The sequence below is a fragment of the Ischnura elegans genome, chromosome 7, assembly GCF_921293095.1.
Source record: "Ischnura elegans chromosome 7, ioIscEleg1.1, whole genome shotgun sequence".
Taxonomy (NCBI): domain Eukaryota; kingdom Metazoa; phylum Arthropoda; class Insecta; order Odonata; family Coenagrionidae; genus Ischnura; species Ischnura elegans.
This window is the reverse complement of record NC_060252.1, coordinates 61,145,005-61,157,043: the sequence shown is the minus strand read 5'-3', so window position 1 is coordinate 61,157,043 and position 12,039 is coordinate 61,145,005. Positions and strand designations below refer to the sequence as shown.

Here is a 12,039-nt window from a genome sequence, read left to right as displayed (position 1 = left end):
GATTTAATCCGTATTTAAAAAGGATTTGGAAATCTAGATTTGATGTATTATGAAATCTCCCTAAAATACAGATTTGATCCTTATTGTGTTTGTAGGGCCGGCTACTGATGTATAGTTAATTTTATATTTGTTTGTATTATTATACGTATTGGAAGAATTGACATAGTGTTTTAATCCTCGATAACCGGTGCGTGTGGATGGTGTGCTCAAACCGAAGCTATGCTTTGCTGGAAAGGTGCTTCAATCCCGCACGTTATTGCGATTCGTGCAAGCCAGCTCCAACAGTTTCCTGTCACTGGATAATTAAGGTAAGGTATGATTTATCTTTTATTATATTGTACGCATACATAGACTACATTAATTATGTTATTTGAGTATATTTGGATACAACTATTGGCGCAATGTGTTGACCACATTGCGCCAATAGAGGTAATTATTTTGTTTATGTTTGGCTATTGTTTTCCTTTTTTGTTGAGTTATGTATCGAGGAGACTGGTGTCCATTGAAGTTATATGGTAAAACATAGTAATGTCAATCTTGTACGTATAAATTAATAGATTATGCGTCGTATAGTAATTCCGTGCTTCGCGGCTGAAGTTACATTTTTTCTTCTCTTAATTAAGAGCAGAAAAAATTGTTTAAAGGAATGTTTTCGTTCACGTGTAGGTTGTTTTATCGCTGTTTATTACCACAACCTACTGTATTGTAGTTCTTGCATTCCTAGTTATCCTATGCTTTAGTCATAACATCTTTGACCTTAGACTTATCAGCGTAGCCTTGTCACTAATAGATTCCTCGAGGTTCCGAGCGGTTTTGCCCTCCTACTTCTAATTATTTAACGAACAAGAAGTATTGGTCGTGTAATATCGGTTCCCTTAAAGCAAAATGTAATATTTCTTTCATCTTGAAATGCAGTCAATCAAGGTGCATTTCGTCATTATTATTAACACAAGATAAATACGTAATTTTCATGCGAAAGTTTGTCATTATATGTAAGAAAAAGGTGCGTACGGGCCAAATTAATTAATTGTAATTTTCTTTTCATGCTCTTTCGCGCATACCCAGCAGGCGACGATGTAAATAGCTTGGCCTGGACAAGAGGAGAATGGATTACGAAAAAAAACGACGACGCAAAGCCAGAAGACCAGGTGGAATTGTTAATACCGAGGTAAGCTTTGAGGGAAAAATTTTTTTAAACCATAATCGAGAGGTTTCTTAAAGTTAAGCCTGAAATTATCTATTATGTATGAAATTTATTTGTTTGAAAATTTGATATCACAAGTTTATATTTTTTCTGTGTGAGTCATCCGCTACTTAATCATGGTACTAATATATTAGTATCATGTACTAAATAAGCATACCAATGGATACACTTTTTCCTAGTTAATTTATATTTAAAAGTAGTCATATGATCTTTTCTCATATTTCTCATTCTTCTCAAGAGAAAGGCTATTAATTTTGTAAAATGAAAGCATTTCCCCAAAATATATGATTTCTCAAAGGACAAGGTCAAATCTGCGCTAGATGGGACCTCGACATAATTGGTAAATGAAAAAATTTAAAACTTATGTCTGGAATCTATCAGAGAAGCCAAACTTTCATTTGCATTCAGAATACAGAATTAGTACTAAAATTACAGACTTCACAGAATACTGACTGCTTATATGAATTGAAAAAAAAATAAAATTGAAAGGCCTTGAGCTCCTATTAAGATCTTACAAAGAGATATATTTTTGCATGACTTTTAAACTTGACTTCTTCTTTTCTCCTTTCAGAAAGTGGTTAATTGTGCAGAGTTGGTTTCCTGAATTCAGATTTTTTCTTGTGCAATGGGTTACAACGCTTGTTCCGTGCTAACATTTTTTTCTATTTTCCAATTCAAACCATTGTTTGTACTTGATTTATCTTTGTGCCATTTTTAAAACTAAGTTTCACCTACTGTTTGCTGGCCCTTAATGCTTGTTAGCAATATTCATGGCCACACTTGTTCTTTGTGTGTATTATTTTATTTTTCTCTTTGAATAAATGTTTTATTATCTGTATGTTCTGGTTTCCTTATATTTATTCATCCGTTTGATCCATATTGATATTAAGTGGATGTGGGTCAGAAAATCAATATGTATAATTCGTGTACGAGGGCCTGCAGATACATATGTATATTACATGTAAGGATATTCAGATTTCCAATTTGTAATACGCATGTATACATACATCCTGAAGGACTTTTGAGCCACTTTTACGTGAAATATACAGACGTAATACGATTGTATTCCTTTGTATACATATGTATAATTCATTAATGGGTATTCAGATTTCCAATTTGTAATACGCACGAATACATACATCCATAGGGACTTTTGAACCACTTCTACGTGAAATATACCGATGTAATACGATCGTATTCCATCTTATACATATGTATTTGGGCACGTATTTTTTGTGTATTATTGATGTAATACAAATGCCGTGTTATCTGGGTATGGTATCATGAAATGCAGATTACTACACATTTGGCTGATTCATATATAGCCAATCAGTGGCAGATCTGTGGGGGGCAAGGTGGCTATAGCCTTCCCATTGGGTTGAAACACACAATAAATAAAATAAAAATTTTTGGAGGTTGCCACTTTGTACAAAAGTATTTAGTTACATTTTCTGATATATTTATCTACTTTTTACAAATTGAAATACAAATTAGCTCATAACTTAGGGCCTATTTTACATGCGTTCAGTATGTTACAATCCAGTGGCAGATCCAGACAGGTTTCCCTTCCTTTGGGTATCCAATTTACACTAGATAGAATGGTAATTTTGCTCGAACCCCCACTACTGCCAGGAGGTTACCCCCTTTTAGGCTCCCCCCTTGACCCTATCCTGGATCTGCCACTGTAGCTAATGAATACAGTGCATTGGAATACATGTAGGGTTCATATATTTGACACTGAAATTTGCATTGTCTTTCTTGGTCAAACTTTTTTTTAGGAGTTTTATAAGGTGACCATAGGTCATATGTATAATACTTGAAAGGAGGGATAGTAAAATAACCTATTTTTCATCCAATTAGGATTCCACAATTTTATTGAATCTGCATCAGCTACACCATGATCCTGAAATATGGGGTGATCCTGAAAATTTCCGACCTGAGAGATTCATAAGTCCTGATGGCAAGGTTATTCGTCATGAGGCTTATATGCCATTTGGAGTGGGTGAGTAACTTCTTAAAGCCTTTAAGTACTCGTTTTCAGGATACAAATGAGTGATCTGATGAGCACACATCCACATCAGTATCACGGCACACCTAACCTGTATTTTTACATTTGCTAATGGCCTAAATATTTTTTCTTTATTTTTACAGGAAAGCGATCATGCCTTGGAGAAGCACTTGCAAGAAATAATGTGTTCCTTTTCTTTGCTTGCTTAATGCAGAGATATTCAATACGAGTGCCTGAGGGAGAACCAATGCCCTCAAAAGAGCCAGTTGGTAATATTACTATTATGCCAAGTGAGTTCAAAATTCAAGTATGCCTGAGAGAGTAATAAAAATCATTCTGATTTCTATCGCCAGTGATCCCTCGGATACGATGGATCTAGCTGTTGAGTGAACGAGTAAATTGCTAAACCTTTAAAATTTCCTCAACAACAAAAAATTATTAATCAAAAATAAATTTTAGACAAGTAATTGGACAATATTGAAATTGATTTCCAAAGAATTAGTTGAGAATGAGTTGGGAAATGATGTGAAATATGATTTAAAAACTTTTGTTGTGCCTTCCAGCCCTAGATCAGTACATTCAGTGTCCAACCTGTTCCAAATCAGGAACTTCAGTTCCATACCCGATTCAGATCTGAGCTAAATGATTTCAGATCATAATTCGTTTGGAACCTGGCATGAAAATTTTGGAAGGATTCAATAATATAAAAAAATGTTTTTGAAAATAATAGAATTTCATGAATAAAATCCCCAACAGCACACATTTGGATATACATAATGTATTTATATTGTATTTTCATGGGTCACATACATATTTATTTTTGTTATGTATAACATGTGTAATATATATGTATTATTGGATGTATTTCCTTTGTATTCATACATATGTAAAAGTGGTACGTGTTACACGATAAATACATTTGTATTTTTGAAATTTGAATACTTATGTAAATGTGGTCAAAAATACAAATGTAAATATCGTGTAACACTTGCTACTTTTACATATGTATGAATACAGAGGAAATACATATGTAAATGTGGTCAAAAATACGCAAAATATACATTATGTATATTTCCTGTAATTTTTGAGAGGTGGATTTTCGTGGCGTCTAGTGAAATGTTCAGAAACATTTCTGCAGAAATAATATGTTCACTGCAAACGCCAGATTTCCTCATTTCAATGATCATTCATCCATTCGAATTTATACCTAGGAAGCTTAAAAATAAATCATATACTGATCGATGTGAGCAAGGGTAGTATGGCGACCATATTTATGTTAATTTGTAAATGCACGCGAAATACAGACGTATTACATATGTAAAATTCAGTTTCCATCCGCGAAATATACACATGGAAAATGGTTCACAATACATGAAAAATACAAAAAATAGTTCTTGCACAGCGCAAAAGTAAAAGCGAAGTTTAATTTTTTAAACAATATTTTAAATTAACTGTTTAAACAAAAAAATTAAATTCTCAATTCTGTCGCAACAAGCTAGGGAAGTGAGTGGGAGTGATAAACTCGTTAACAGTTAGCTCGGCATTTCGTTCGAGACTACGAGAACGTCAAGAACGTGCTGTAGGCTCAGAGTAAGGATTGGGGCTGTAGGAGGAACTCCGGCTACTGATGTATAGTTAATTTTATATTTGTTTGTATTATTATACGTATTGGAAGAATTGACATAGTGTTTTAATCCTCGATAACCGGTGCGTGTGGATGGTGCGCTCAAACCGAAGCTATGTTTTGCTGGAAATGTGCTTCAATCCCGCACGTTATTGCGATTCGTGCAAGCCAGCTCCAACAGTTTCCTGTCACTGGATAATTAAGGTAAGGTATGATTTATCTTTTATTATATTGTACGCATACATAGACTACATTAATTATGTTATTTGAGTATATTTGGATACAACTATTACATTGACCACATTGCGCCAATAGAGGTAATTATTTTGTTTATGTTTGGCTATTGTTTTCCTTTTTTGTTGAGTTATGTATCGAGGAGACTGGTGTCCATTGAAGTTATATGGTAAAACATAGTAATGCCAATCTTGTACGTATAAATTAATAGATTATGCGTCGTATAGTAATTCCGTGCTTCGCGGCTGAAGTTACATTTTTTCTTCTCTTAATTAAGAGCAGAAAAAATTGTTTAAAGGAATGTTTTCGTTCAAGTGTAAGTTGTTTTATCGCTGTTTATTACCACAGCCTACTGTATTGTAGTTCTTGTATTCCTAGTTATCCTATGCTTTAGTCATAACATCTTTGACCTTAGACTTATCAGCGTAGCCTTGTCACTAATAGATTCCTCGAGGTTCCGACCGGTTTTGCCCTCTACTTCTAATTATTTAACGAGCAAGAAGTATTGGTCGTGTAATATCGGTTCCCTTAAAGCAAAATGTAATATTTCTTTCATCTTGAAATGCAGTCAAATCAAGGTGCATTTCGTCATTATTATTAACACAAGATAAATACGTAATTGTCATGCGAAAGTTTGTCATTATATGTAAGAAAGAGGTGCGTATGGGCCAAATTAATTAATTATTATTTTATTTTCATGCTCTTTCGCGCATACCCAGGAGGCGACGATGTAAATAGCTTGGCCTGGACAAGAGGAGAATGGATTACGGAAAAGACGACGAAGCAAAGCCAGAAGACCAGGTGGAATTGTTAATACCAAGGTAAGGTTTGAGGGAAAAAATTTTTTTTATCCATGATGGAGAGGTTTCTTAAAGTTAAGCCTGAAATTATCGGTTATGTATGAAATTTATTTGTTTGAAAATTTGATATCACAAGTTTATATTTTTTCTGTGTGAATCATCCGATACTAAATCATGGTACTAATAAATTAGTATAATGTACTAAATAAGCATACCAATGGATTCACGTTTTCCCTAGTTAATTTATATTTAAAAGTAGTCATATGATCTTTTCTCATATTTCTCATTCTTCTTAAGAGAAAGGCTATTAATTTTGTAAAATGAAAGCATATCCCCAAAATATATGATTTCTCAAAGGACAATGTCAAATCTGTGCTAGCTGGGACCTCGACATAATTGGTAAATGAAAAAATTTAAAACTTATGTCTGGAACCTAGCAGAGAAGCCAAACTTTCATTTGCATTCAGAATACAGAATTAGTACTAAATTTACAGACTTCACAGAATTCAAATTGAAAGGCCTTGAGCTCCTATTCAGATCTTACAAAAAGATATATTTTTGCATGACTTTTAAACTTGACTTCTTCTTTTCTCCTTTCAGAAAGTGGTTAATTGTGCAGAGTTGGTTTCCTGAATTCAGGTTTCTTCTTGTGCAATGGGTTACAACGCTTGTTCCGTGCTAACATTTTTTTCTATTTTCCAACTCAAACCATTGTTTGTACTTGATTTATCTTTGTGCCATTTTTTTAAAACTAAGTTTCACCTACTGTTTGCTGGCCCTTAATGCTTGTTAGCAATATTCATGGCCACACTTGTTATTTGTGTGTATTATTTTATTTTTCTCTTTGAATAAATGTTTTATTATCTGTATGTTCTGGTTTCCTTATATTTATTCATCCGTTTGATCCATATTGATATTAAGTGGATGTGGGTCAGAAAATCAATATGTATAATTCGTGTACGAGGGCCTGCAGATACATATGTATATTACATGTAAGGATATTCAGATTTCCAATTTGTAATACGCATGTATACATACATCCTGAGGGACTTTTGAGCCACTTTTACGTGAAATATACAGACGTAATACGATTGTATTCCTTTGTATACATATGTATAATTCATGTATGGGTATTCAGATTTCCAATTTGTAATACGCACGAATACATACATCTATAGGGACTTTTGAACCACTTCTACGTGAAATATACCGATGTAATACCATCGTATTCCATCTTATACATATGTATTTGGGCACGTATTTTTTGTGTATTATTGATGTAATACAAATGCCGTGTTATCTGGGATGAGGTTAAAACAAGGATATTTTATCATAAGATAAGTACAAAAACAACCATTTATGTATTATAACAGATAGTAAGACCACAGTTGATAAAATCAAATGATTGCATTTATGATCATTTACTTCCCTTCAGCTAAATGAAAATAAACTGCATCAACCTTTGATTCATTTTTTATTTGAAGTTTTTTGAAAAAATATGGCTAAAGGAAACTAGGTAGGAGGGGAGATTTGGATATTAATTTACAAATATGCATGCCCCTCCATATGGGGAGGGGAGCACACAAACCTCCACACCACAGCACTATTCCTGAATGGTAACCAAATTTGAGACCCAAAGTAGGGCTATACCCAACCTAGTCACTTAAACAATACATACTTGCAAATGCCCAAAAATCAACATACAAGTGGGAAAATTTACTTCCTAGATGCAGCACTGAACGAGTTTGTTAAATATAGTACAAGAGAAATTTAGCAGCAGTTTGGAGTCCACCAGCTAAAAGCTTCTGGGAGGACTTTAAGGTCTGCACACTGCAGAGGAGTGAGTGTGGTACACAAGCCTATGGACTCAGCAGTTAGCAAGCAAGTTTGTTGAAAGCAAGATAATGAACCAGGTTTCAGTAATCAGTATACACATGTATGTAATTTGTTTTGATATAAGCTAGAGACTGAAAATTGTTCTGAAGTTGGAATGTAATATGAAATGATAAGTAAATACATATAATAAGAATGTAAAAATGAAATAATAGGACAGATAAGTTCTGCAACACAGGATGCTGATTCCCTTTGAAATGAAACATGGGGGTACCCAGCAAGGGGCAGGGGGGGCAGCTCACCTCCCCCCCTAGAAGCAAAAATGACATTAGTCTTTAAGCAAAATCAGTACTGAATTGAAATGAAAGTAAATATTCAACAAATTTTCTTTAAACCCACGAAAAATTATATGTATTAGTATAAGATATGTAAATAAAATAAAACTATTTTTTCAGATGCCACAACTTGGCTTGCCCCCCCTCCCCCCAAGACTATGGCTTACCCCCCTTAGACCATGGCTTGCCCCCCCTCCCTAGTTATGATCATGGGTATGCCCTTGAAATGAAACTGACTCTGCTCTAAAGAAATGAAACAGGTTGAGAAGGATGTGAGAATGAGAGGATGAGGGGAGAAATTGTGTACATACATACGTGAAAAAATTAGCTGAAAAGAGACTTGTGTGCAAAGTTGAGTCAAACCAATCTTAAGATTGTCCAGGGTGGCCACAGATTGAAAATTTCAGGTTCCCTGATAATATCTCTGACATTTTCCCTTACATTTCTCAAAATTCCCTGACAATTTTTTTCCCTGAAAAAAAATACTGGGTGGTTATTTTTACATTAGTGATTAAAGGGTAATTTGTCTCTAAAACTAATACATATTATAGGTGCCACATAACAGTTAAAATAAAAATGACAATGTAAAATATATTTTTGGCATGTGTCGATACATGTCATTGCCCTCACTTTTTGTCTACACAAGGTAAATGACTGCTTCAACAAAAAATTGATGAACAAAACAAAAAATTGATGAAACACCAATTATGGATATGGAAAAGGGAAGAAATGACCTAGATAGAGCACCCTGCCCATTCCTATCTAGCTTCCTTCTTGCAATCATTTTCTGTCCCATTTAAAGGGAACAACTTGGTAAACATCTTGCTCCTGCCTTCCTCCCCTGTAATCAGGGGCTGATCCAGGATTTCTTTCTGGGGGGGCACACCCAAGACCGTGTCCAGGATTTTGTTCTGGGGGGGGGGGGGTTACTTCGTAATACAAAATGAACGCAATGATAATGGGATTTAATTAAAATCTTCCATATTTTTTAAGGCTCTGGGGGGGCATGTGCCCCTGTGCCCCCCCCTAGATCCGCCTATGCCTGTAATAGCTTCACTCTTCTATCAAAGCCTGAATAATCTGTATAGCATTGTATACCATTGCCCCATAACTGCGGAAAGATGCATCCTTGTTCACACTTCTCTTCTTCACGATGGTATACTTTTTTCTCTTTCTCCAGGCAAAAACCCTACCATAGGCACACGTATTCTAAATATGAACTAATATCTCTCCTCATATGGTCCCCTTCATTGCAACTCAATGCATCCAACAACAAAGATGAGGATCATCAGGACGAAAAAATTACCCTGGTATGCTGTTGATAGTAAAATCATAGCATAATGATATTACTTTATAAAGGAAAAGAGAAACTATCAATTGCTATTTTGTGATAATAATAATTTTTTGTGCATTTTTATCCTTCATCAGGACATTGTGGAAAAACCATCAAAGAATTATACTCAGGGCTACTATAAATTATGCAATGTGGCAAATATTATCTCACAAGAGAAAAAAATCATTATTTTTGTTAAATGTGTTGCTTTTTGAGTGTTTTGTAGTGGACTTAAAATGTGTAACCATACATGGTATTCACCTTTATTAGGGGCGCAGCCAAAAATCAAGGCTAGGGGGGGTTTTAGGAGCAACTATTATCTATTCATTTTATCTCTGCGGGTGAGCTGGTGTGGCTTAACAGAGTTGGGGTGAGAGGAGGGAAAGTTTATCTACACGTGACTTTCCCTCTGCCAATCAGCAGGCAGTAGGCGTGGTCTAGCACTTCGGAACGTCAGTCGCTCTCAGACCTCCGTCGTGTCAACTTCGTGAATCTGCTAGCAGTGTTGCCAAATCTCGCGCGTCCTCTTGGTGCTCTTCGATTCTTCCATTTAAATCCAACTTATAACTTACTGTTCCTTATTCTTCCACTTCAATCCTTTTCCATCTCCTTTCCAGAAAATTTTTATTCATCTTTTGTATTCCCATCAGCACCGACTCCCTCCCTCCACCTATTCCCTCTCAGTACTTTTCCGATCCCTTTCTTACCAAACCCTAACCCTTTTCCTCAACTCCGTATTTACTTTTGGGTATTACAACCTATATAGTTTTCGATACCTTGGGTGTTTATTGAAGGCGCTATGGAGAAGAAAGTCAACATGCTGCTTCGCAGTAGAGCGAAGAGCATTGTGTTTAATGTTCTTCGTTATTTTCAACGGGAAAAGGAATTGGGACAACCAATTCTTTCTCTTGAGAAAGTCCAGGAAAGAGCTGCGGAAGCCTGTGGGCTACCCCTGAGAAGAATCCAGGCCATCGCTCGCGAAGGTAATGATCTCACTTCCAATCTTACATTTCTTCGTATATATTGTCTACAATACAATCTATTTTTATAACCTAAATTTTCGTTCATTTAGGCAAAATTGGTAGATTTAAATAAATCTTTATTTAACCTTTTCAGGCAGGAATACCTCTCCCGAAAGTGGAGGATCTCCGAAATTTAAATCCCCTTATAAAGGGAGAAAGTCAAGGAGAAAGACAGTTACAGAGCTTGATGAATTCCAAAAAACTGTTTTGCGGAGGAATATCCTCGATTTTTATGACCAGGGGAAATTCCCAAAAATTACTGAGGTCCATAGAAAAATGAGGGAATCAGGTGAATTTGTCGGTGGCCGCACATCATTGTGGAAGGCTATGAGGGACATTGGCTTCCGTTATAAAAGAACAGTGGATGGGAGGAAATTCCTTATGGAGAGGGGAGACATTGTCGCAGCCAGAATTTCTTTCCTCAGAAAAATGGAAAACTTGCGGAGCAGTGGACCAAGGCCAATTTTTTATCTCGATGAAACTTGGGTAAATCAAAATTACTCCTTAGGAGCATGTTGGATAGGGCCGAATGAAGAAGGAGGGATGAAAGTTCCCATCGGGAAGGGATCAAGATTAATAATTTGTCATGTGGGATCGGCGGAAACTGGCTTCCTCAACGAATGCAAGCTGGTATTCCGGAGTAAAGGCAAAAAAAATACGGATTACCATTGCGATATGAATGCAATCGTCTTTACGAAATGGTAAGTCTAAAACTTAGGAATTAATTTCACAGTATTATTTAAAAAAATATTATATTAAAAATTATACACACTTCTTGTTGATTTTTAAGCGAAGTTGATGTTTATTGTTAACTTCGTGCTTCTTTAAAACTCATTCACAGGTTCCAAAACTTTTTAAGTGTCTTGGAGCAGCGAGATAATGTCGTAAGACTTCCGCCATATCATTGCCAATACAATCCAATTGAAATGGTGTGGGCACAAGTAAAAAGACAGGTAGCTGAAAGGAATACCACGTTCAAGGTGAAAGACCTTGAAGACATCACTAATCAGGTTGGTATCGCCAAAACTGGAGAGATTGGCTAACATTCTTGGTTGGATTGAATAAGTGATGCGCGAACTTTAATTTTGCAGGTCATCGATGAAGTGACGCAGGATGCGTGGGCTGCATGTGTCCGTCATGCAGAACAGCTGCAAGATGAAGATCTGAAAAAAGAAATTGCTAGGGACGCTATTATGGAGCCGATAATTATACAGCTCACGGAAAGTGACTCGGAAAATGAAGACACTGACGGGAGGGAAGACGAGGAGGTTGAAATATTAGCCACACCACTCCAGCAATAAGTTACAAATAAATTATTTAATAAAATACCCGTCGCGCTACTTTTCTACATTCTTTTTGCATCCTTATCCTTGCGAATTCCCTTGCACTCCCCGTTTATGAGAATGTTACGCCTATGTATGCCTTTCACCAGCGGTCTCGCATTTAGCGGACAATATCCTGGCTTCTGAGATGGGATTATCCTCAATACATTGTATGCATTGTTTCGCCGCCGGGCCCAAAATATCTGTGGCCACGTGTGAGTCACACCTTTTCAGTGAGACACAAGGGCGGCTATGTACATTTGGCAACGTTAAGGTCGCTCCTGCTCTCTCTCTATCGGTACTACCCCTTCCCCTTCAGCGAGG

General features: G+C 36.0%; 1 protein-coding gene and 1 long non-coding RNA gene across 5 annotated transcripts in view; both read left to right on the top strand.

Moving 5' to 3' along the window:
- The window catches only part of LOC124162472 (methyl farnesoate epoxidase-like), a 41,389-nt gene extending 37,757 nt beyond the window's left edge, over positions 1-3,632 (top strand). For all 4 annotated transcript variants that reach the window (XM_046539014.1, XM_046539017.1, XM_046539016.1 and 1 more), the window contains exons 9-10: positions 3,065-3,206; positions 3,356-3,632. In XM_046539014.1, the coding sequence (XP_046394970.1) occupies positions 3,065-3,206; positions 3,356-3,537 (324 nt within the window). In that variant the 3' untranslated portion in view covers positions 3,538-3,632. The remainder of the gene's footprint in view (positions 1-3,064; positions 3,207-3,355) is intronic.
- Positions 3,633-10,068: 6,436 nt separating this feature from the next.
- Positions 10,069-11,270, top strand: LOC124162660. Its single transcript, XR_006865640.1, has 2 exons — positions 10,069-11,094; positions 11,235-11,270. It is a non-coding gene; the product is annotated as an uncharacterized LOC124162660 (long non-coding RNA).
- The last annotated feature ends 769 nt before the right edge of the window (positions 11,271-12,039 follow it).